We start from the raw sequence: 25,838 nt of genomic DNA on the forward strand, positions 1-25,838 counted from the left end.
GGATAAACCTGCAGATGTGTCTGTATAGAGAGCGGAGGGAAAATCCTGCAGATGTGTCTGTATAGAGAGTGAAGGGAAAAACCTGCAGATGTGTCTGTATAGACAGCGAAGGGAAAAACCTGCAGATATGTCTATATAGAGAATGGAGGGAAAAACCTGCAGATGTGTCTGTATAGAGAGAGGAGGGAAAAACCTGCAGATGTGTCTGTATACAGAGCGGAGGGAAAAACCTGCAGATGTGTCTGTATAGAGAGCAGAGGGGAAAACCTGCAGATGTGTCTGTATAGAGAGAGGAGGGAAAATCCTGCAGATGTGTCTATATAGAGAGCGGAGGGGAAAACCTGCAGATGTGTCTGTATAGAGAGCAGAGGGGAAAACCTGCAGATGTGTCTGTATAGAGAGAGGAGGGAAAAACCTGCAGATGTGTCTGTATAGAGAGCGGAGGGAAAAACCTGCAGATGTGTCTGTATGGAGAGAGGAGGGAAAAACCTGCAGATGTGTCTGTATAGAGAGCGGAGGGAAAAACCTGCAGATGTGTCTGTATACTGAGCGGAGGGGAAAACCTGCAGATGTGTCTGTATAGAGAGAGGATGGAAACTTGTAGTTTCAAGTGTAGATAGATAGGTAGATAGATATTTTACAGCTATTAGACAAATAAATAAATAATTAAATGAAGAAACAACGTGGGATCCCCCTTATTTTAGATAACCACCCAAGACCGTAAGGTTGAAACGCGTAGGATAGCACCTGTTCCCCTGTGTCACTGTGTTCCCCACTGTACTCACATTTTTAACGGATCCCAATAAATTTCTAAGTTTTATATTTATATCTCCGTCCTGATGCTGGATTTTTTCTCTTGCTGATGAATATACTGGTCAGTTCTCTTCTCCACGTTCCCAGTGTTTGTGTATACTGGTCAGGTCTCTTCTCCACGTTCCCAGTGTTGGTGTATACTGGTCAGGTCTCTTCTCCACGTTCCCAGTGTTGGTGTATACTGGTCAGGTCTCTTCTCTACGTTCCCAGTGTTGGTGTATACTGGTCAGTTCTCTTCTCCATGTTCCCAGTGTTGGTGTATACTGGTCAGGTCTCTTCTCCACGTTCCCAGTGTTGGTGTATACTGGTCAGGTCTCTTCTCTGTGTTCCCAGTGTTGGTGTATACTGGTCAGGTCTCTTCTCCACGTTCCCAGTGTTGGTGTATACTGGTCAGGTCTCTTCTCCACGTTCCCAGTGTTGGTGTATACTGGTCAGGTCTCTTCTCCACGTTCCCAGTGTTGGTGTATACTGGTCAGGTCTCTTCTCCATGTTCCCAGTGTTGGTGTATACTGGTCAGGTCTCTTCTCCACGTTCCCAGTGTTGGTGTATACTGGTCAGGTCTCTTCTCCATGTTCCCAGTGTTGGTGTATACTGGTCAGTTCTCTTCTCCACGTTCCCAGTGTTGGTGTATACTGGTCAGTTCTCTTCTCCACGTTCCCAGTGTTGGTGTATACTGGTCAGTTCTCTTCTCCACGTTCCCAGTGTTGGTGTATACTGGTCAGGTCTCTTCGCCACGTTCCCAGTGTTGGTGTATACTGGTCAGTTCTCTTCTCCACGTTCCCAGTGTTGGTGTATACTGGTCAGGTCTCTTCTCCATGTTCCCAGTGTTGGTGTATACTGGTCAGGTCTCTTCTCCACGTTCCCAGTGTTGGTGTATACTGGTCAGTTCTCTTCTCCACGTTCCCAGTGTTGGTGTATACTGGTCAGGTCTCTTCTCCACGTTCCCAGTGTTGGTGTATACTGGTCAGGTCTCTTCTCCAGGTTCTCAGTGTTGGTGTATACTGGTCAGGTCTCTTCTCCACGTTCCCAGTGTTGGTATATACTGGTCAGTTCTCTTCTCCACGTTCCCAGTGTTGGTGTATACTGGTCAGGTCTCTTCTCCACGTTCCCAGTGTTGGTGTATCCTGGTCAGGTCTCTTCTCCATGTTCCCAGTGTTGGTGTATACTGGTCAGGTCTCTTCTCTATGTTCCTAGTGTTGGTGTATGCTGGTCAGGTCTCTTCTCCATGTTCCCAGTGTTGGTGTATACTGGTCAGGTCTCTTCTCCATGTTCCCAGTGTTGGTGTATACTGGTCAGGTCTCTTCTCCACGTTCCCAGTGTTGGTGTATACTGGTCAGGTCTCTTCTCCACGTTCCCAGTGTTGGTGTATACTGGTCAGTTCTCTTCTCCACGTTCCCAGTGTTGGTGTATCCTGGTCAGGTCTCTTCTCTATGTTCCTAGTGTTGGTGTATACTGGTCAGGTCTCTTCTCCACGTTCCCAGTGTTGGTGTATACTGGTCAGGTCTCTTCTCTATGTTCCTAGTGTTGGTGTATACTGGTCAGGTCTCTTCTCCACGTTCCCAGTGTATGTATATACTGGTCAGTTCTCTTCTCCATGTTCCCAGTGTTGGTGTATACTGGTCAGGTCTCTTCTCCAGGTTCCAGTGTTGGTGTATACTGGTCAGGTCTCTTCTCCACGTTCCCAGTGTTGGTGTATACTGGTCAGGTCTCTTCTCCACGTTCCCAGTGTTGGTGTATACTGGTCAGTTCTCTTCTCCACGTTCCCAGTGTTGGTGTATACTGGTCAGGTCTCTTCTCCATGTTCCCAGTGTTGGTGTATACTGGTCAGGTCTCTTCTCCACGTTCCCAGTGTTGGTGTATACTGGTCAGGTCTCTTCTCCACGTTCCCAGTGTTGGTGTATACTGGTCAGGTCTCTTCTCCACGTTCCCAGTGTTGGTGTATACTGGTCAGGTCTCTTCTCCATGTTCCCAGTGTTGGTGTATACTGGTCAGGTCTCTTCTCCATGTTCCCAGTGTTGGTGTATACTGGTCAGGTCTCTTCTCCATGTTCCCAGTGTTTGTGTATACTGGTCAGTTCTCTTCTCCACGTTCCCAGTGTTGGTGTATACTGGTCAGGTCTCTTCTCCATGTTCCCAGTGTTGGTGTATACTGGTCAGGTCTCTTCTCCACGTTCCTAGTGTTGGTGTATACTGGTCAGGTCTCTTCTCCACGTTCCCAGTGTTGGTGTATACTGGTCAGTTCTCTTCTCCACGTTCCCAGTGTTGGTGTATACTGGTCAGGTCTCTTCTCCATGTTCCCAGTGTTGGTGTATACTGGTCAGGTCTCTTCTCCACGTTCCCAGTGTTGGTGTATACTGGTCAGGTCTCTTCTCCACGTTCCCAGTGTTGGTGTATACTGGTCAGGTCTCTTCTCCACGTTCCCAGTGTTGGTGTATACTGGTCAGGTCTCTTCTCCATGTTCCCAGTGTTGGTGTATACTGGTCAGGTCTCTTCTCCATGTTCCCAGTGTTGGTGTATACTGGTCAGGTCTCTTCTCCATGTTCCCAGTGTTTGTGTATACTGGTCAGTTCTCTTCTCCACGTTCCCAGTGTTGGTGTATACTGGTCAGGTCTCTTCTCCATGTTCCCAGTGTTGGTGTATACTGGTCAGGTCTCTTCTCCACGTTCCTAGTGTTAGTGTATACTGGTCAGGTCTCTTCTCCACGTTCCCAGTGTTGGTGTATACTGGTCAGGTCTCTTCTCCACGTTCCCAGTGTTGGTGTATACTGGTCAGGTCTCTTCTCCACGTTCCCAGTGTTGGTGTATACTGGTCAGGTCTCTTCTCCACGTTCCCAGTGTTGGTGTATACTGGTCAGGTCTCTTCTCCATGTTCCCAGTGTTGGTGTATACTGGTCAGGTCTCTTCTCCACGTTCCCAGTGTTGGTGTATACTGGTCAGGTCTCTTCTCCATGTTCCCATTGTTGGTGTATACTGGTCAGTTCTCTTCTCCACGTTCCCAGTGTTGGTGTATACTGGTCAGGTCTCTTCTCCATGTTCCCAGTGTTGGTGTATACTGGTCAGGTCTCTTCTCCACGTTCCCAGTGTTGGTGTATACTGGTCAGTTCTCTTCTCCACGTTCCCAGTGTTGGTGTATACTGGTCAGGTCTCTTCTCCACGTTCCCAGTGTTGGTGTATACTGGTCAGGTCTCTTCTCCAGGTTCTCAGTGTTGGTGTATACTGGTCAGGTCTCTTCTCCATGTTCCCAGTGTTGGTGTATACTGGTCAGGTCTCTTCTCCACGTTCCCAGTGTTGGTATATACTGGTCAGTTCTCTTCTCCACGTTCCCAGTGTTGGTGTATCCTGGTCAGGTCTCTTCTCCATGTTCCCAGTGTTGGTGTATACTGGTCAGGTCTCTTCTCTATGTTCCTAGTGTTGGTGTATGCTGGTCAGGTCTCTTCTCCATGTTCCCAGTGTTGGTGTATACTGGTCAGGTCTCTTCTCCATGTTCCCAGTGTTGGTGTATACTGGTCAGGTCTCTTCTCCACGTTCCCAGTGTTGGTGTATACTGGTCAGGTCTCTTCTCCACGTTCCCAGTGTTGGTGTATACTGGTCAGTTCTCTTCTCCACGTTCCCAGTGTTGGTGTATCCTGGTCAGGTCTCTTCTCTATGTTCCTAGTGTTGGTGTATACTGGTCAGGTCTCTTCTCCACGTTCCCAGTGTTGGTGTATACTGGTCAGGTCTCTTCTCTATGTTCCTAGTGTTGGTGTATACTGGTCAGGTCTCTTCTCCACGTTCCCAGTGTTGGTATATACTGGTCAGTTCTCTTCTCCATGTTCCCAGTGTTGGTGTATACTGGTCAGGTCTCTTCTCCAGGTTCCAGTGTTGGTGTATACTGGTCAGGTCTCTTCTCCACGTTCCCAGTGTTGGTGTATACTGGTCAGGTCTCTTCTCCACGTTCCCAGTGTTGGTGTATACTGGTCAGTTCTCTTCTCCACGTTCCCAGTGTTGGTGTATACTGGTCAGGTCTCTTCTCCATGTTCCCAGTGTTGGTGTATACTGGTCAGGTCTCTTCTCCACGTTCCTAGTGTTGGTGTATACTGGTCAGGTCTCTTCTCCATGTTCCCAGTGTTGGTGTATACTGGTCAGGTCTCTTCTCCATGTTCCCAGTGTTGGTGTATACTGGTCAGGTCTCTTCTCCACGTTCCCAGCGTTGGTGTATACTGGTCAGGTCTCTTCTCCACGTTCCCAGTGTTGTTGAATACTGGTCCGGTTTCTTCTCCCCGTTCCCAGTGTTCATGTATACTGGTCAGGTCTCTTCTCCACGTTCCCAGTGCTGGTGTATACTGGTCAGTTCTCTTCTCCACGTTCCCAGTGTTGGTGTATACTGGTCAGGTCTCTTCTCCATGTTCCCAGTGTAGGTGTATACTGGTCAGGTCTCTTCGCCACGTTCCCAGTGTTGGTGTATACTGGTCAGTTCTCTTCTCCACGTTCCCAGTGTTGGTGTATACTGGTCAGGTCTCTTCTCCATGTTCCCAGTGTAGGTGTATACTGGTCAGGTCTCTTCTCCACGTTCCCAGTGTAGGTGTATACTGGTCAGTTCTCTTCTCCACGTTCCCAGTGTTGGTGTATACTGGTCAGGTCTCTTCTCCAGGTTCCAAGTGTTGGTGTATACTGGTCAGGTCTCTTCTCCACGTTCCCAGTGTTGGTGTATACTGGTCAGGTCTCTTCTCCACGTTCTCAGTGTTGGTGTATACTGGTCAGGTCTCTTCTCCATGTTCCCAGTGTTGGTGTATACTGGTCAGGTCTCTTCTCCACGTTCCCAGTGTTTGTGTATACTGGTCAGGTCTCTTCTCCATGTTCCCAGTGTTGGTGTATACTGGTCAGGTCTCTTCTCCATATTCCCAGTGTTTGTGTATACTGGTCAGTTCTCTTCTCCACGTTCCCAGTGTTGGTGTATACTGGTCAGGTCTCTTCTCCATGTTCCCAGTGTTGGTGTATACTGGTCAGGTCTCTTCTCCACGTTCCTAGTGTTGGTGTATACTGGTCAGGTCTCTTCTCCATGTTCCCAGTGTTGGTGTATACTGGTCAGGTCTCTTCTCCATGTTCCCAGTGTTGGTGTATACTGGTCAGTTCTCTTCTCCACGTTCCCAGTGTTGGTGTATACTGGTCAGGTCTCTTCTCCATGTTCCCAGTGTAGGTGTATACTGGTCAGGTCTCTTCTCCACGTTCCCAGTGTAGGTGTATACTGGTCAGTTCTCTTCTCCACGTTCCCAGTGTTGGTGTATACTGGTCAGGCCTCTTCTCCACGTTCCCAGTGTTGGTGTATACTGGTCAGGCCTCTTCTCCACGTTCCCAGTGTTGGTGTATACTGGTCGGGTCTTTTCATGTTCCCAGTGTAGGTGTATACTGGTCAGTTCTCTTCTCCACGTTCCCAGTGTTGGTGTATACTGGTCAGGTCTCTTCTCCAGGTTCCCAGTGTTGGTGTATACTGGTCAGGTCTCTCTTCTCCATGTTCCCAGTGTTGGTGTATACTGGTCAGGTCTCTTCTCCACGTTCCCAGTATTGGTGTATACTGGTCAGGTCTCTTCTCCACGTTCCCAGTGTTGGTGTATACTGGTCAGGTCTCTTATGTTCCCAGTGTTGGTGTATACTGGTCAGGTCTCTTCTCCACGTTCCCAGTGTTGGTGTATACTGGTCAGGTCTCTTCTCCACGTTCCCAGTGTTGGTGTATACTGGTCAGGTCTCTTCTCCACGTTCCCAGTGTTGGTGTATACTGGTCAGATCTCTTCTCCACATTCCCAGTGTTGGTGTATACTGGTCAGGTCTCTTCTCCAGGTTCTCAGTGTTGGTGTATACTGGTCGGGTCTCTTCTCCACGTTCCCAGTGTTGGTGTATACTGGTCAGGTCTCTTCTCCATGTTCCCAGTATTGGTGTATACTGGTCAGGTCTCTTCTCCACGTTCCCAGTGTTGGTGTATACTGGTCAGGTCTCTTCTCCAGGTTCCCAGTGTTGGTGTATACTGGTCAGGTCTCTTCTCCATGTTCCCAGTATTGGTGTATACTGGTCAGGTCTCTTCGACACATTCCCAGTGTTGGTGTATACTGGTCAGGTCTCTTCTCCACGTTCCCAGTGTTGGTGTATACTGGTCAGGTCTCTCTTCTCCATGTTCCCAGTGTTGGTGTATACTGGTCAGGTCTCTTCTCCACGTTCCCAGTGTTGGTGTATACTGGTCAGGTCTCTTCCCCATGTTCCCAGTGTTGGTGTATACTGGTCAGGTCTCTTCTCCATGTTCCCAGTGTTGGTGTATACTGGTCAGGTCTCTTCTCCACGTTCCCAGTGTTGGTGTATACTGGTCAGGTCTCTTCTCCACGTTCCCAGTGTTGGTGTATACTGGTCAGGTCTCTTATGTTCCCAGTGTTGGTGTATACTGGTCAGGTCTCTTCTCCACGTTCCCAGTGTTGGTGTATACTGGTCAGGTCTCTTCTCCATGTTCCCAGTGTTGGTGTATACTGGTCAGGTCTCTTCTCCACGTTCCCAGTGTTGGTGTATACTGGTCAGGTCTCTTCTCCATGTTCCCAGTGTTGGTGTATACTGGTCAGGTCTCTTCTCCATGTTCCCAGTGTTGGTGTATACTGGTTAGGTCTCTTCTCCACGTTCCCTGTGTTGGTGTATACTGGTCAGGTCTCTTCTCCATGTTCCCAGTGTTGGTGTATACTGGTCAGGTCTCTTCTCCACGTTCCCAGTGTTGGTGTATACTGGTCAGGTCTCTTCTCCACGTTCCCAGTGTTGGTGTATACTGGTCAGATCTCTTCTCCACGTTCCCAGTGTTGGTGTATACTGGTCAGGTCTCTTCTTCATGTTACCTTGTACTGAGGAGAGGCTTCTGTCGGGCCACTCTGCCATAAAGGCCCGACTGATGGAGGCTGCAGTGATAGGTGACTTTGTGGAACTTTCTCCGATCTCCCTACTGCATCTCTGGAGCTCAGCCACAGTGATCTTGGGGTTCTTCTTTCCCTCTCTCACCAAGGCTCTTCTCCCACGATTGCTCAGTTTGGCTGGACGGCCGGGTCTAGGAAGAGTTCTGCTGGTCCCAAACTTCTTCCATGTAAGGATTATGGAGGCCACTGTACTGTTAGGAACCTTGAGTACTACAGAAATTCTTTTGTAACCATGGCCAGATCTGTGCCTTGCCACAATTCTGTCTCTGAGCTCCTGGGACAGTTCCTTTGACCTCATGATCCTCATTTGGTGTGACATGCAGTGTGAGCTGGGAGGTCTTATATAGACAGGGGTGCGCCTTTCCAAATCACGTCCTATCAATGTAATTACACACAGCTGGACCCCAATGAAGGAGCAGAACCATCTCAAGGAGGATCACAAGGAAATGGACAGCATAGGACTTACATATGAGTGCCTGAGCAAAGGGGCTGAATACTTTGACCATGGGATATACTGAGCAAAGGGGCTGAATACTTATGACCATTGGATATACTGAGGAAAGGGGCTGAATACTTATGACCATGTGATATACTGAGGAAAGGGGCTGAATACTTATGACCATGTGATATACTGAGGAAAGGGGCTGAATACTTATGACCATGTGATATTTCAGTTTTTCTTGTTTAATAAATTTGCAAAAATTTTTACACTTCAGTTTTTTTCTGTCAAGATGGGGGATGGGTGCAGAGTGCACATTAATGAGAATTTACCAAATGGCTGCAATGAAACAAAGTGAAAAATGTAAAGGGGTGTGAATACTTTCCATACCACTGTATACTCACTTCTGATAGTCCTGCACACGCTGTATGTACCTGTGTTGTGGCTGCGGGTTGTCGGTGAAGGTTCAGTGTCTGCACACAGGTGGGAGCCGCGTGTCCGGGACCACCAGAGGTCTCTGTGACATTATCCTTTTACCTATATCACTATGTTAATATGTGATGTGTCTCCAGTATTTGCATTTTGTGCCCTCTCCCCCCTGGCTCCGGCTGCTGCGCGCCGTCATTGTCACTTTCTCTCGTTCTGCCTGGAGCCGGCACTGATGACGCCATGAGGATGAATAATGTTAATAGAGGACTGTACAAAATACAGAGTTCACTGGATATGAAGATATGAGAGGAGCTGTCATCTTCATCAAAAACCCCAATTAATCCCGTCAAATGCATCATTCTAACAAGGTTTATTATGTCTTGTGGGTTAAAGGTAACATCCCTGGTGGTCTAGAGAAGTAGAGGAGTTAAAAATAACATCTGGCATGGTCTAGTGCAGTAAGAAGAGAGTAGTAAATAACATTCCTGCTACTCTACAATATTAAATATCTATATATATAATTGCCTTATTCTATCTGTCTGTCTGTCTGTCTGTCTGTCATGCTTCAAAATTGTGTCCTTCCGGTGACATTGTGTCCTTACGGTGACACAAAGCTGATTGGCCGCTGGGCTCGCCATGGCCCCGCCCCCCCACACGGATTGGCCGCTCGCCCAGGCTGCGCCCCCACACGGATTGGCCAGCCGCTCGCCCAGGCTCCGCCCCCCCCACAGATTGGCCTCTCGCCCCGGCACCCTGCAGGCATTGGCAACTCGGCCACGCCACGCCACGCCCCCCTCACGCAATGGACGCTAGCTCTACGAACTGACACGGTCACGGCTCCCAGGTGAGTACTGTACAACCCCCCCCCCCAACGGGAGCCCACATCGGCGTACGCCGCCAACCCAGCCGACACTTACCCTCGCATTGCTGGCCTTGCCGCCGTATGCTGGTGTGGGCTCCCGTGCGAGTGGGAGACGTGATGCGCTGGTAACCATGCTAGCATAGTTACCAGCACATCAAGGTCCTGCAGCGGCGGAAGATCCACACGCACACACATAACAGCACACACACACACATACACACACATCAGATCACACTCACTCTCACACACACCTCACACACACATCGCATCCACACACTCACAGCATCCGGCGATATCGCTTGCTTCTCGGCCTCGATACTGTGCTGTTGTGACCTTCCAGGACCTGCCGGAGGATCACATGGCCAGAAGCATGTGGTATCTCCGGATGTTGTGAGTATGAGCACGTATGTGCAATATAGTCAATGTGTGTGTGTGAGTGTATGCGATCGGGTGTGTGTCGGTGTGTGAGTGTATGCGATCGGATCTGTGAGTGTCGGCAGAGGAGCATGGCGTGCTGGAGGAGGCTGGGAGGAGAGAGGCTGATCCTGGGGAAGGCTGGGATGGGGAGGCTGATGCTGGGGACAGAGAGGCTGATGCTGGGATGAGAGAGGCTGATGCTGGGATGAGAGAGGCTGATGCTGGGGACAGAGAGGCTGATGCTGGGGACAGAGAGGCTGATGCTGGGGACAGAGAGGCTGATGCTGGGATGAGAGAGGCTGATCCTGGGGAAGGCTGGGATGGAGAGGCTGATGCTGGGGACAGAGAGGCTGATGCTGGGGACAGAGAGGCTGATGCTGGGGACAGAGAGGCTGATGCTTGGGACAGAGAGGCTGATGCTGGGGACAGAGAGGCTGATGCTTGGGACAGAGAGGCTGATGCTTGGGACAGAGAGGCTGATGCTTGGGACAGAGAGGCTGATGCTTGGGACAGAGAGGCTGATGCTGGGGACAGAGAGGCTGATGCTGGGGACAGAGAGGCTGATTCTGGGATGAGAGAGGCTGATCCTGGGGAAGGCTGGGATGGAGAGGCTGATGCTGGGGACAGAGAGGCTGATGCTGGGGACAGAGAGGCTGATGCTGGGGACAGAGAGGCTGATGCTGGGGACAGAGAGGCTGATGCTTGGGACAGAGAGGCTGATGCTTGGGACAGAGAGGCTGATGCTGGGGACAGAGAGGCTGATGCTGGGGACAGAGAGGCTGATGCTGCGGGGAGAGAGGCTGATGCTGGGAGGAGAGAGGCTGATGCTGCGGGTAGAGAGGCTGATGCTGGCGCAGCATGGCGGATGGAGCACGTTTGGGAGTGCGTAGCATGGCGGATGGAGCACGTTTGGGAGTGCGCAGCATGGCGGATGGAGCACGTTTGGGAGTGCGCAGCATGGCGGATGGAGCACGTTTGGGAGTGCGCAGCATGGCGGATGGAGCACGTTTGGGAGTGCGCAGCATGGCGGATGGAGCACGTTTGGGAGTGCGCAGCATGGCGGATGGAGCACGTTTGGGAGTGCGCAGCATGGCGGATGGAGCACGTTTGGGAGTGCGCAGCATGGCGGATGAAGCACGTTTGGGAGTGCGCAGCATGGCGGATGGAGCACGTTTGGGAGTGCGCAGCATGGCGGATGGACCACGTTTGGGAGTGCGCAGGATGGGAGATGGAGCATGATGGGGGGTGCGCAACATAGGGGATGGAGCACGTTTGGGAGTGCGCAGCATGGCGGATGGAGCACGTTTGGGAGTGCGCAGCATGGGGGATGCAGCACGATGGGGAGTGCGGAGTATGGTGGATGTAGCACGTTTGGGAGTGCGCAGCATGGCGGATGGACCACGTTTGGGAGTGCGCAGCATGGCGGATGCAGCACGTTTTGGAGTGCGCAGCATGGGAGATGCAGCACGTTTGGGAGTGCGCAGCATGGGAGATGGAGCACGATGGGGAGTGCGCTGCATGGGGGATGGAGCACGATGGGGAGTGCGCTGCATGGGGGATGGAGCACGTTTGGGAGTGCGCAGCATGGCGGATGGAGCACGTTTGGGAGTGCGCAGCATGGCGGATGGAGCACGTTTGGGAGTGCGCAGCATGGCGGATGGAGCACGTTTGGGAGTGCGCAGCATGGCGGATGGAGCACGTTTGGGAATGCGCAGCATGGCGGATGGAGCACGTTTGGGAGTGCGCAGCATGGCGGATGGACCACGTTTGGGAGTGCGCAGGATGGGAGATGGAGCACGATGGGGGGTGCGCAGCATAGGGGATGGAGCACGTTTGGGAGTGCGCAGCATGGCGGATGGAGCACGTTTGGGAGTGCGCAGCATGGGGGATGCAGCACGATGGGGAGTGCGGAGTATGGCGGATGTAGCACGTTTGGGAGTGCGCAGCATGGCGGATGGACCACGTTTGGGAGTGCGCAGCATGGCGGATGCAGCATGTTTGGGAGTGCGCAGCATGGGAGATGCAGCACGTTTGGGAGTGCGCAGCATGGGAGATAAAGCACGATGGGGAGTGCGCAGCATGGGAGATAAAGCACGATAGGGAGTGCGGAGTATGGCGGATGGAGCACGTTTGGGAGTGCGCAGCATGGCGGATGGAGCACGTTTGAGAGTGTGCAGCATGGCGGATGGAGCACGTTTGGGAGTGCGCAGCATGGGAGATGGAGCACGATGGGGAGTGCGCAGCATGGCGGATGGAGCACGTTTGGGAGTGCGCAGCATGGGAGATGAAGCACGATGGGGGGTGCACAGCATGGCGGATGGAGCACGTTTGGGAGTGCGCAGCATGGGGGATGGAGCACGATGGGGAGTGTGCTGCATGGCGGATGGAGCACGATGGGGCGTGCGGAGTATGGCGGATGGAGCACGTTTGGGAGTGCGCAGCATGGCGGATGGAGCACGTTTGGGAGTGCGCACCATGGCGGATGGAGCACGTTTGGGAGTGCGCAGCATGGGGGATGGAGCACGATGGGGAGTGCGCAGCATGGCGGATGGAGCACGTTTGGGAGTGCGCTGCATGGCGGATGGAGCACGTTTACGAGTGCGCAGGATGGGAGATGGAGCACGATGGGGGGTGCGCAGCATAGGGGATGGAGCACAATGGTGAGTGCGTTGCATGGGGGATGGAGCACGATGGGAAGTGCACACCTCCCCCCAACACACACACGCGCGCGCACTGCACAACACACCACACACACACACTGGGAACCACAAACAACTGCCCTACACAGACACCCACACACAGACAACGCTGCACACACAAATATACGCACATACCGCACAACACACACATTGCACAAAACATACCTCCCCCCAAAACACACCACACACACACAAACCGCGCAACACACACACAACGCTACAGACACACAGCGCTCCACAAACAACGCAACACACAAACAACACCGCTCTCACCCCCCGCCACACCCAGAGAACACCCAGAACATGTACAGCGCCCTACACAAACACTTGGTAACTACACACAACAACATATATATATATATATATATATATATATATAGAAGAAAAATCATACATGAACTACACAATACGTAAATTCTAGAATACCCGATGCGTAGAATCGGGCCACCTTCTAGTATTAACTATAATATCCCTGGTGGAATAGGGTAGTAGAAAAGGTGATGATAACACCCTGGTAGTTTAAGGTAATAGATAGTTTGATAGTTGATAGATATTTTTATGTAAAGGACATTATAATCACTTATTTTTAAGAGTTCTCTGTGTGGGGATGAGCTGCAGAAGATCGGAGAAGATGGAAGCCTGCAGAGACAAGCTGTGGATGTAAAAAGTCATCATGGCGTCTAGGCCAGATGGAGATGAAAAGAAAGAGATGACTCAAATCAGGGAAAATGTCACCTATAAAGTACCTAGATATAAATGTTTAATTGTGATACTGACTCTGTCTCTTTAGAGCTGTAGTCTCTGTGTAGTCTGGAGACTGACGGTGGCTGGTAACAACAACAATCAGCATCTCCTAACCATTGTTAGGACATACTAGGAGTAATAGGTTCATGTGATACAAATGTCTGACATTACAATTGATTGCTCTACTAAGCTTTGTTCTTGTAGACAAGTGCTGATGGGGATCCTGATGATGTGCTCATGTACTGATGGTGGTTCTGGTAATGTTTTCCTGTACAGTACCAGAAGCAGCATCTGTACATGAATACATTACCTGAATCACTATCAGTACATTAACTCATTACCAGAACCAACATCAGTACATGAATACACTAGAACTACCATAACTACATGAATACGGCACCAGAATAATCATCAGTAATTAAATATGTCACGGCGTCCTTCTCTGAAATCACACAACCATCAGAGCGAGAGATGATTGAATAATCCAAAGAACATTTATTCCATCCAATCCAGATGATCCATAACATAATCCACCACTCAAAGGGTAAAGTAGTCCAGTAATGGGATAAATGTCCCGGGGATCAGTCAGAATCCTCCAGCAGTCCTTTTCCAGGGAAATCAGGGTTTCTCAATGGCTCTCCGGGGTGCTGCCTATAGCCACAGCTATAACCAGAAGAGGTCGGGGTGCAGGAGCAGGCTGTTTCTTGTTGTCCAGAGGCCCCCTCCATTGTGGTCGGATAGTAAGGGCCTCATCAGCCAGGGCTGCAGCTCCATCCAAGGTGCATGGGGTGCGCTCTCTGACCCATTCCCATATTTCTGAGGGACACTTATACAGAAATTGTTCTATAAGAAATACCTGTATAACGTCTTCCACAGTGAAGGCGTCTTCCGCTTCCAGCCATCTCCGACATGCCTGGGACATCTTATGGGCATACATCCTAAATGATCCCCCCCGTGGTGCATGAGAGGTCTCGGAGCTGTGCCCTATGTGAGTCTGGGGTGATGGCATGGTAATCCAGGATAGTCCGCTTTACAATGTTGTAATCCCGGTTGTGCTGTGAGTCAATGGTGTGATAAGCCTCTGCCAGGCTCCGTTCAGGAGTTCCACTAACAAACGCACCCAGCCAGAGTGGGGAACCTCCATCACCGCACACCGCTGCTCAAAGTCCTTGAAGAACCCCTCCACATCTCCGGAAGCCTCATCAAATGGCTTGAAGTCCGCCCGGGTGATCCGTACAGGCTCCCGGATCGCTGAGTTTACACTCATACTCACATTACTCCCTCTGTCGGACTCCATTGCTTCTTGTCTCCTCTGTGCTCGGCGAGCAGCCTCCTCCTTGTACTCCTGAGATACACCGGGGCCAAGAGCTGCCATCTCTGCTTCATACCACACCAACCACTGGCTTTTTGGGGAAGGGATGCCCGTCCTCAGTGCTTGTTCGTCAGACATCTGGGAGGGGGTCTGGCTCGCACCCACCAGTAGATCAATTAAGGCCTCTTTACTCAGTCCCTGGTAGTTCAGGACCAGATCTCTGGCTCTCTCCTGTAGACTGGATGCGGTCCAGTTTCTGTACTCACTCTGTTGGTGGATCTCCATTGGGCTGTGATCCCACTGCTACCACCAGTTGTCATGGGGTCCTTTTCCAGTATCACACAATCAACAGAGTGAGAGATGAGTGAACAATCCAAAGAACATTTATTCCAAGCAAGTCAGAAGGTCCACAGAATAATCCAACACAGAAAGTAAAGTTGTCCAGTAATGGGATAAATGTCCTGGGAATCAGTCACAATCCTCCAGCAGGCCTTTTCCAGGAAAATTGGGGTTTCTCAACGGCTCTCTGGGGTGCTGCCTGTAGCCACAGCTTCTCCCCCAGAGGATGAATGTTCCTGCTTGTCTCTTGTCCTTCCCAGCCAGACTCAATAATCCCCCAGGTAAGCACAGAGTTTGGGTGGATTCCAGGCCCCTCCCCCACACCTAGGGACAGAAGCACTGCAGGGGGTTATTAACCTGCAGACAGGAGAAATAATACATAGTATGGACAGAGCAGTACACCTAAAATACAAACCTACATAAAATGACCCACAATATCCCACCATCACAACCTCTCCCTCCTTCTTAATAAGTGAGTGCACCATGAGGTCTACACAGACCTCTGGCCACCTCACTTAAGTCCATGTTGCTCAGCTGTGGAAAGTCCCTTTTATGGTGGTAATATTGTAGGGACAAGCTTCCCTTTTTATCCTCCTTTACTTAAACTGTGTTTCCTGCACCCACAAATCGGCATTGTAGATCTCCCACATCATTTCCTAGGAGAATATCTGCAGGTCGGCCGCTCATCACCCCAACCACACATTGCTTGACCCCAGAGGCAAAGTCCAGATCTACAATCACCTTTGAGATATTCCGCCTTTGTCCTCCAGCCAATTCAATAACAATCCCTGCTCCATGATGTATCGTCTCTGGTCAAATCACTTGGGGATCAGCTATTGTGAGATATGCCCCAGAATCACAAAATCCAATGACTCTCTGTCCATCCAGCACGACCTCCTGTAAGTGCTTACTTTGATGGTAAGAGGAACTCGGGGCTGTGGCTCGCAACCCATAAAACCCTAGTGGTCGACAATGAGTGTCTGAGTCATTAGGTACGTCAACTTGAAGAGGTGAGAACTCTTCCCCCATTGTCTTTGGCTGTAGAGAATGAACAGGTTGATTTGGTGCAAGGTCATTCCTCAATCGACCAGCAGGGCAAGTGTTTTGCAAATGCCCAGGCTGCCCACATTGATAACATCTCCTCTGTGTCCTACTCCTTCCAATGAGCATTCTGTAGAAGGCAGTAGGAGAACCTGGTGACAAAGGCCGGAGCCCATATACTCCAGCAGATGCATCTATGGTACAGGGGTCAGCGGTACACTCCAGTGGAGGTGGTTGTACCTCTTCCTCAGGCAGGATGGAATGCACAAAATGCACTGGACAAGGTGGACGTGCCATCATCAGTATATAAATACAGCACCAGCATTAAATAAAAATACAACACCCGAACCACCATCAGTACATGAATAAAGTACCAGTACCACCATAAATTCATGAATACAGTAAAAAAAAAAACACCATCAGTTCACTAAACAGTCCTAGAACTACCAAATACATTAATAAAGCACCAGAGCCATCAACAGTGCATGGATATAGCACCAAAACCACTAGCAATGCATAAATACAGTACCAGAATCATAATCAGTACACAAACACATCACCAGAACCACCATCACTGCATGAAGATATCACCGGAAACACTATCACTACGTGAATATATCAACAAAATAACCATTAGTACATGAACACATTACCAGAACCACCATAAGTATGTGAATACAACATCAGAATAACCATCAGTCTATGAATAAAGTACCAGCACCACCATCAGTACATGAGAACATAACCACCATCAGCACTTGAATAAAGTACCACTACCTCCATCAATGCATGAATACAGTATCAGATCCACTCTCAGTACTTGAATACAGCATCATAATCACCATTAGTACATGAATACAGCATCAGAATTAAGATCAGTATTTGAATACAGTATCACAACCACCATCCATGCAGGAAATAAATATCACAACCACCATCAGTACAGTAATCTAGCACCAGTACCATGATCAGGACAAGAACAACATCACAAATATAAATACAGCACTAGATTCACCATTGGTAAATGATTGCAGCACCAGAACCACCATAAGTACATGAATACAGCAACATAACCATCAGTACATGAATACGGTATCAGTGCAACCATCAGTACATGAATACAGTACCAGAACCACCATCGGTGCATGAACACATTACCAAAACCACATCAGTACATCAATACAGCACCAGGACCACCATCATTGCATGAGCACATTACCAGTACCATCAGTACATGAATATGGTACCAGAATCACAGTTAGTACATTAATACAGTATTACAATTACTATCAGTACTGGAATACAGCATCAGAACCACCATCAGTACATGAACAGATCATCAAAACCACTATTAGTACATGAATACAGCACCAGAATTATCATTAGTATATAAATACAGTACCATCAGGACATGACTACAGTATGACATGCACCATCAGTACAGGAATACAATATCATAACCACCAACAATACATACATTCAGCACCAGAACCACAATTAGTATGAGTACATCATTACAACCACCATTAATACATGAATACAGCACTAGAACCACTATCAGTAAATTAATACATCACCAGAACCATTAGCTGTATATGAATCCAGCACTACCATCAGTACATGAATACAGCATCAGGACCACCATTAGTACATGAATAAAGTACCAGTACCAGCATAAGTTCATGAATACAGCATCAAAACCACCATCAGTTCATTAACACATCACCAGAACCACCATCAGTGCATGAATACTGCACCATAACCACCATCGGTTCATGAATACTATAACAGAACCAACATTACTTCATGAATACAGCTCCAGAAACACCAGCAATACATGAGTACTGTAGCAAAATCACTATCAGTACATGGACACATTAGCAGACCCACCATCAGTACATGAATACATCCCCAGATCCAAAATGACTACATGAATAGATCATCAGAACCATCATCAGTACATGAACACATTGTGCTGACTCAGCATCTGAACAATTAGGTGGGAATGAACTGTTCTTAATTAGGTCACATTTATTGTTCCTTTGTTTGGTAAAGATGAGTAAGCGATTGTTTCATGTCAGACTGACCGGAGCCCTATTGTCTGTTAAATGTGGATTGCTTGCAAAATGTGGATTTCCTCATAATTGTGGATTGACATCCACATAAATGTGGATTGACTACATAATTTAGAGGAAAATTATGCAGTCAGATTGAACTAGCGACCAATATGAGAGCAGCCATCTCCCAACAATCCTGTAAGACACAATACCCTGAAATGAAAACTGAGTGGTATAAAAAGGGCCTTGGTCCTGTCAGCCGATCTCCCAGGTCATCCCCATTTGCACTTGTGGGGTCTGATGGTGAGCTGTGTTTTGGCTACCTTACACGCGTGCTGAAGACTCTCTTCCCAGGTGTCGCTGAAGATAGCCTTTGGAAGGAAGCTGGGCCAAAAGGGGCGATGAAAGCAAACTTCTCAAGGCCCAAAGATTTTGTAAATGCAGATTTTCCTTGACCCTGCTACGTGAGAAGGATTTGCCAGTATCCATTGCTCAGATGGAGGGTAGATATGAATTGAGACCCCCTTAACCTGTCCAGTAGCTCATCCACTCGAGGCATGGGGTAGGCATCTCTAACAGTGTCCTCATTAAGTCATCTATAGTCTATACATAAGCGAATACTCTTGTCCTTCTTGGGCACCAACACCACACTGGCAGCCCCTTGACTATGGAAAGGAACTTTGACCCTCATATTTAACATGTCATCCACCTCGGCCTTCATCAGTACCATCATTGGAGGTGTCACTCGGTAGGAGTGGGGTGGTTGACCCTGTGTTGACATGGCTTTGGCCCAGGGGTATTTGACCAGGGTGACTCGTAAACAGGGGTCCATATGTTCTGACACGGTTTCTTAACTACTGCTTTTGTGATGGACCAAGATCCTCCACAGGGAAATCTGTTACCCCATTTCCCCTTTGGAGTCCACCAATAAGTCTGGGATCTGGTCCCTATCTGGGTCAACTAATGAGGGACAACAAACTGCTAAGTTCCTTTTCCTCATAAGCTTTTAGGCTATTGACATGGCAAGTCCATTTACAAACACCTGCTTGATCCAGGGCCATAGTGTAGTCAGTATTCCCACATCTCCTGGTAAAGGTGAATAGACCTTGCCCACATAACCAAATTCTCCTAGTTGAGCAGTATGATTGTAACATCCTTGTCACCTTTCCTGAACTCCTTCAAAAAGCCGGACTGAGTAGTATCCCACGAGGGTCAGTGGGTGCTCCTGGCCTGACTGTCTTAGATAGACAACACAGACCAAGGCTCATCCTACTGAACCTCAGTGTTGGGCAGTGGAACAGTTCTGTGATCCTCCAGCTGGATCCATGGACCCTAGGCTGAAGTCCAGCAGAATATTATACGGTAACAGGAGCAGTCAATTTTATATCTCTCAGCTCCCATTTCAGGGCATTGTGCCCCATAGGATAGCATTGGTGGGAAAATAAACGTGGCTGTTCCCGCATTGTTCTCTGATTCAATTAGCCTGCACAATTGTCCTCCAAATTCAGACTAGTGCACCGCAGGGGCTGATACAATCCGTAATCAGCTGTCATTCCTCATATTACTATACAGAAAGAGGTATAGGGGGGAAAAAGCGCAATAGGGTCTTACCCGGTATGAGGGTAGAGAGACAGAACAGAAAGAGATACACTCACCTGGTAGGGTTGTGCCAGTCACAACCCCCTATGATCGCATGTGAGTGGTTTTATGTGGTTTAGCAGCGGCCCCGGAAAGCAGGTTATCATATAAATCAAATAGAAAACCGGTTTTAAATGCCGCGCTAAAAACCACAGATGTTGTAGATAAAGAGATTTCCTTTATTTCACAGTTCTACGCGTTTCAGAGACATCTCCGTCTCCTTCCTCAGGAAAAATGTGATATATATATGATTTCTTTTCCTGAGGAAGGAGACGGAGATGTCTCTGAAACGCGTAGAACTGTGAAATAAAGGAAATCTCTTTATCTACAGCATCTGTGGTTTTTAGCGCGGCATTTAAAACCGGTTTTCTATTTGATTTATATGATATACAGAAAGAGGCACTGAGCAGTCTGACATGAAACAATGGCTAATGTCTCTTAATTTACTGAACAAAGGAACAATATGGATGGCATAATTAAGCATAGTTCAGCCCCATACACAAAATCAACCATTCCTTATCAATGCTGAGTCATCACAGGGCTGTAAGGTGTGGAGCCTGGTAGGGAGCAAGGCACTGTTTTGCAGAGTATGGTGCATAGTGCAGTGTGGGTGTGGTACTGTTTTGCAGAGTATGTAGCATGGCGGTGTCTGCTGTGGGGTGTGGTGTTGTGCAGTGTAGAGCGGTACAGAGTGTAGACCGTGGCACTGTGTGGAGTGTGGTGCTGTTTTATAGAGTGTGGAGCGTGGCGCTGTGTGGTGTGGAGCTGTGCACTGCAGTGTGGCACTGTGTGGCGTGTGGTGCTGTTTTATAGAGTGTGGAGCATGGCGCTGTGTGGTGTAGAGCTGTGCAGTGTGGCACTGTGTGGCGCTGTTTTATAGAGTGTGGAGCATGGCGCTGTGTGGTGTAGAGCTGTGCAGTGTGGAGTGTGGCGCTGTGCGGTGTTGAGTTGTGCAGAGTGTGGAGCTGTGCAGAGTGTGGAGCGTGGAGCTGTGTGGTGTGGAGCTGTACAGGGTGTGAATCATGCACTGTGTGGTGTGGAGCATGGCACTGTGGAGTGTGGAGCGGTACAGATTGTGGAGTGTGGCGCTGTGCAGTGTGGAGTGGTACAGAGTGTGGAGCATGGAGCTGTGCAGAGTATGGAGCGCAGCAAAGTGCTGTGTTGAGTTGTGCAGAGTGTGGAGCGTGGCACTGTGTGGTGTGGAGCTGTGCAGAGTGTGGAGCGTGGCACTGTGTGGTGTGGAGCTGTGCAGAGTGTGGAGTGTGGTGATGTGCAGAGTGTGGGGCATTGCGCTGTGTGGTGTGGAGCTGTGCAGAGTGTGGAGCGTGGCACTGTGTGGTGTGGAGCTGTGCAGAGTGTGGAGTGTGGTGGTGTGCAGAGTGTGGGGCATTGCGCTGTGTGGTGTGGAGCTGTGCAGAGTGTGGAGAATGGCGCTGCGTGGTGTAGAGCTTTGCAGAGTGTGGAGTGTGGTGCTGTGCAGAGTGTGGGGCATTGCGCTGTGTGGTGTGGAGCTGTGCAGAGTGTGTAGTGTGGTGCTGTGCAGAGTGTGGAGCATTGCGCTGTGTGGTGTGGAGCTGTACAGAGTGTGGAGCATGGTTCTATGTGGTGTGGAGCTGTGCAGAGTATAGAGAGTAACGATGTGCGGTGCGGCACTGTGCAGTGTAGGGTGTGGCGCTGTGCGGTGTGGACCAGTGCAGAGTGTGGAGTGCGGTGCTGTGGAGTGTGGAGTGCGGCGCACTGCGATGTGGAGCGTGGCGCTGTGTGGAGTGTGGAGGGCGGAGCTGTGCGGTGTGCAGAATGTGAAGTGCGGCACTGTGCGGTGTGGAGCAGTGCAGAGTGTGGAATGTGGCGCTGTGCAGTGTGGAGTGCGGCGCACTGCGATGTGGAGCGTGGCGCTGTGTGGAGTGTGGAGGGCGGCGGTGTGCAGCAGTGCAGAATGTGGAGTGCGGCACTGTGCGGTGTGGAGCAGTGCAGAGTGTGGAATGCGGCGCTGTGCAGTGTGGAGCACGGCGCTGTGTGGAGTGTAGAGGGGGTGCTGTACACTGTGGAGATGTGCAGAGTGTGGAGCTTGGCGCTGTGTAGAGTGTAGTGCTGTGTGGAGCAGTGCAGAGTGTGGAGTGCAGCGCTGTGCAGTGTGGGGTGCGGCGCTGTGTGATGTGGAGCTGTGCAGTGTGGAGCTGTGCAGAGTGTGGAGCTTGGTGCTGTGTGGAGTGCGGCACTGTGCAGTGTCGAGCTGTGCAGTGTGGATGGAGCTCGGTGCTGTGTGGAGTGTGGCACTGTGCAGTGTGGAGCTCGGCGCTGTGTGGAGTGTGGCGCTGTGTGGAGTGCGGCACTGTGCAGTATGGAGTGAAGCGCGGTGTGGAGTGCGGCACTGTGCAGTGTGGAGTGCGGCCCTGTGTGGAGTGTGGAGTGTGGCACTGTGCAGTGTGGAGTGCGGCACTGTGTGGAGTGTGGCGCGGTGTGGAGTGCGGCACTGTGCAGTGTGGAGTGCGGCGCTGTGTGGAGTGTGGCGCTGTGTGGAGTGTGGCTCTGTACAGTGTGGAGTGCGGCACTGTGTGGAGTGTGGCGCGGTGTGGAGTGCGGCACTGTGCAGTGTGGAGTGCGGCCCTGTGTGGAGCGCGGCGCTGTGTGGAGTGCGGCTCTGTGCAGTGTGGAGTGCGGCGCTGTGTGGAGTGTGACGCGGTGTGGAGTGCGGCACTGTGCAGTGTGGAGTGCGGCGCTGTGTGGAGCGTGGCGCTGTGTGGAGCGTGGCGCTGTGTGGAGTGCGGCACTGTGCAGTGTGGAGTGCGGCCCTGTGTGGAGCGCGGCGCTGTGTGGAGTGTGGCTCTGTGCAGTGTGGAGCGCGGCGCTGTGTGGAGCTCGGCGCTGTGCAGTGTGGAGCACGGCGCTGTGTGGAGTGTGGCACGGTGTGGAGTGTGGCGCTGTGTGGAGTGTGGCGCTGTGTGGAGTGTGGCGCTGTGTGGAGTGTGGCACGGTGTGGAGTGTGGCGCTGTGTGGAGCTCGGCGCTGTGCAGTGTGGAGCACGGCGCTGTGTGGAGTGTGGCACGGTGTGGAGTGTGGCGCTGTGTGGAGTGTGGCACTGTGTGGAGTGTGGCACTGTGTGGAGTGTGGCGCTGTGTGGAGTGTGGCATGGTGTGGAGTGCGGCGCTGTGTGGAGTGCGGCTCTGTGCAGTGTGGAGTGCGTCGCTGTGTGGAGTGTGGCGCTGTGTGGAGTGCGTCGCTGTGTGGAGTGTGGCGCTGTGTGGAGTGCGGCACTGTGTGGAGTGCGGCACTGTGTGGAGTGTGGCGCTTTGTGGAGCGCGGCGCTGTGTGGAGTGTGGCACGGTGTGGAGTGCGGCGCTGTGTGGAGTGCGGCACTGTGCAGTGTGGCGCTGTGTGGAGTGCTGCTCTGTGCAGTGTGGAGTGCAGCGCTGTGTGGAGCTCGGCGCTGTGTGGAGTGCGGCGCTGTGTGGAGTGCGGCACTGTGTGGAGTGTGGCGCTGTGTGGAGTGTGGCGCTGTGTGGAGTGCGGCTCTGTGCAGTGTGGAGTGCGGCGCTGTGTGGAGTGTGGCGCTGTGTGGAGTGCGGCGCTGTGTGGAGTGTGGCGCTGTGTGGAGCTCGGCGCTGTGTGGAGTGTGGCGCTGTGTGGAGTGCGGCACTGTGTGGAGTGTGGCGCTTTGTGGAGTGCGGCGTTGTGTGGAACGCGGTGCAGTGTGGCGTTGTGTGGAGCGCGGTGCAGTGTGGAGCGCGGCGCTGTGTGGAGTGTGTTGTTGTGTGGAGTGCAGCACTGTATGGAGTGTGTCGCGGTGTGGAGTGCGGCGTTGTGTGGAGTGCGGCACTGTGCAGTGTGGCGCTGTGTGGAGTGCGGCGCTGTGTGGAGTGCGGCACTGTGCAGTGTGGAGTGTGGCGCTGTGTGGAGCGCGGCGCTGTGTGGAGTGTGGCACTGTGTGGAGCGCGGCGCTGTGTGGAGTGTGGCACTGTGTGGAGTGCGGCTCTGTGCAGTGTGGAGTGTGGCGCGGTGTGGAGTGCGGCGCTGTGTGGAGTGTGGCACTGTGTGGAGTGCGGCTCTGTGCAGTGTGGAGCGTGGCGCGGTGTGGAGTGCGGCGCTGTGTGGAGTGTGGCGCGGTGTGGAGCCCGGCGCTGTGCAGTGTGGAGTGCGGCTCTGTGCAGTGTGGAGTGCGGCGCTGTGTGGAGTGTGGCACTGTGTGGAGCCCGGCGCTGTGTGGAGTGCGGCACTGTGTGGAGTGCGGCTCTGTGCAGTGTGGAGTGTGGCGCGGTGTGGAGTGCGGCGCTGTGTGGAGTGTGGCGCGGTGTGGAGTGCGGCGCTGTGTGGAGTGTGGCGCGGTGTGGAGTGCGGCGCTGTGTGGAGTGTGGCGCGGTGTGGAGCCCGGCGCTGTGCAGTGTGGAGTGCGGCGCTGTGCAGTGTGGAGTGTGGCGCGGTGTGGCGTGTGGCGCGGTGTGGAGCCCGGCGCTGTGTGGAGTGCGGCACTGTGTGGAGTGCGGCTCTGTGCAGTGTGGAGTGTGGCGCGGTGTGGAGTGCGGCGCTGTGTGGAGTGTGGCGCGGTGTGGAGCCCGGCGCTGTGTGGAGTGCGGCGCTGTGTGGAGCCCGGCGCTGTGCAGTGTGGCGCACTGTTGTGCACTTACCTCTGGTGCCTCTTTCTGCCCGATCCTACATTATTATCTGTGCAGTTATTGAACTTTGCCTCCATTGCAAAAGTTTTCACACCCCATGAAGTTGAGAGCTGTTGCTGTGGGAACCAGTAGCCCGCAGTGTGAAGCCCCCAGTATCGTCTCCATCCATCAGTGCATGATCCCCCGGTTACACATGACACACACAATGCAGCTATTGCTCTCTGGTGTCTGCAGCACTTACCCTCTATGCAGCAGATCCTCCACAGCCCGGAGTGGGTGAGGTCCCCCTTGGTCTTCTTGGGTTGGCTTTGGGGGTCTTCGGTGGTGACGTTGGTCCCGTTGCAGATGTGAGCCCTGGAGTACAGCCAGTAGTCCGTCCCAATGGCGATAGTCATAAGGCTGAAGGCTGCGAAAGCCCCCACTGTGGTGAGCAACATCTGCACCCCCCGATCACACCACCCCATGGTGCTTCATACTCCACAGCGCTGAGCAACAGGGGCTCCACCGAGGGTGGGTGAGGCTGCAGACAAAGGACTCCAGGAGGGGGGCACCGGTGCCCTCCAGAGGACGCTCAGGTGCTCAGCACTCACAGAAGAGGAAAGTGGCAGAGACCCCCGAATGTAGAACTCATCAGGACTGACAGCGAGACCCTCCCCCCGCCACCGCCACCAATCAGCAAGGGCTATGCAAATGGACATGTGGGGTCTGCCTGCCTGAGACCCCCAGGGAGGACAAGACTGGAAAACAAGCCGCCCCCTCTGATGTGTGCTGACAGCACTGATGGCAGAGCAGCGAAGAGTATGGTCAGAGGATGCTGGAGAGGACGCGGGGCCCCCCGAATGTACGCCCCGGAATGTGCCCCCCGAATGTACGCCCCAGAATGTGCCCCCCGAATATACTCCAAGAAAGTATGCCCCAGAATGTGCCCCCCGAATGTACGCCCCGGAATGTGCCCTCTGAATGTACGCCCCGGAATGTGCCCCCCGAATGTACGCCCCGGAATGTGCCCTCTGAATGTACGCCCCAGAATGTGCCCCCCGAATATACTCCAAGAAAGTATGCCCCGGAATGTGCCCCCTGAATGTACGCCCCGGAATGTGCCCCCCCGAATGTACGCCCCGGAATGTGCCCCCCGAATGTACGCCCTGGAATGTGCCCTCTGAATGTACGCCCCGGAATGTGCCCCCCCGAATGTACGCCCCGGAATGTGCCCCCCGAATATACTCCAAGAAAGTATGCCCCAGAATGTGCCCCCCGAATGTACGCCCTGGAATGTGCCCTCTGAATGTACGCCCCGGAATGTGCCCCCCGAATGTACGCCCCGGAATGTGCCCTCTGAATGTACGCCCCAGAATGTGCCCCCCGAATATACTCCAAGAAAGTATGCCCCGGAATGTGCCCCCCGAATGTACGCCCCGGAATGTGCCCCCTGAATGTACGCCCCGGAATGTGCCCCCCGAATATACTCCAAGAAAGTATGCCCCGGAATGTGCCCCCTGAATGTACGCCCTGGAATGTGCCCC

General features: G+C 51.8%; 1 protein-coding gene across 1 annotated transcript in view; it reads right to left on the bottom strand.

Annotated features, from left to right (window-relative positions):
- Window positions 1–24,885, bottom strand: part of CACNG4 (calcium voltage-gated channel auxiliary subunit gamma 4) — a 51,537-nt gene extending 26,652 nt beyond the window's left edge. The window contains exon 1 of the mRNA XM_075348026.1: window positions 24,557–24,885. Coding sequence (XP_075204141.1) covers window positions 24,557–24,779 — 223 coding nt within the window. The 5' untranslated portion in view covers window positions 24,780–24,885. The remainder of the gene's footprint in view (window positions 1–24,556) is intronic.
- Between the last annotated feature and the right edge of the window lie 953 nt (window positions 24,886–25,838).

This window comes from Anomaloglossus baeobatrachus, chromosome 5, assembly GCF_048569485.1.
Source record: "Anomaloglossus baeobatrachus isolate aAnoBae1 chromosome 5, aAnoBae1.hap1, whole genome shotgun sequence".
Lineage (NCBI taxonomy): Eukaryota > Metazoa > Chordata > Amphibia > Anura > Aromobatidae > Anomaloglossus > Anomaloglossus baeobatrachus.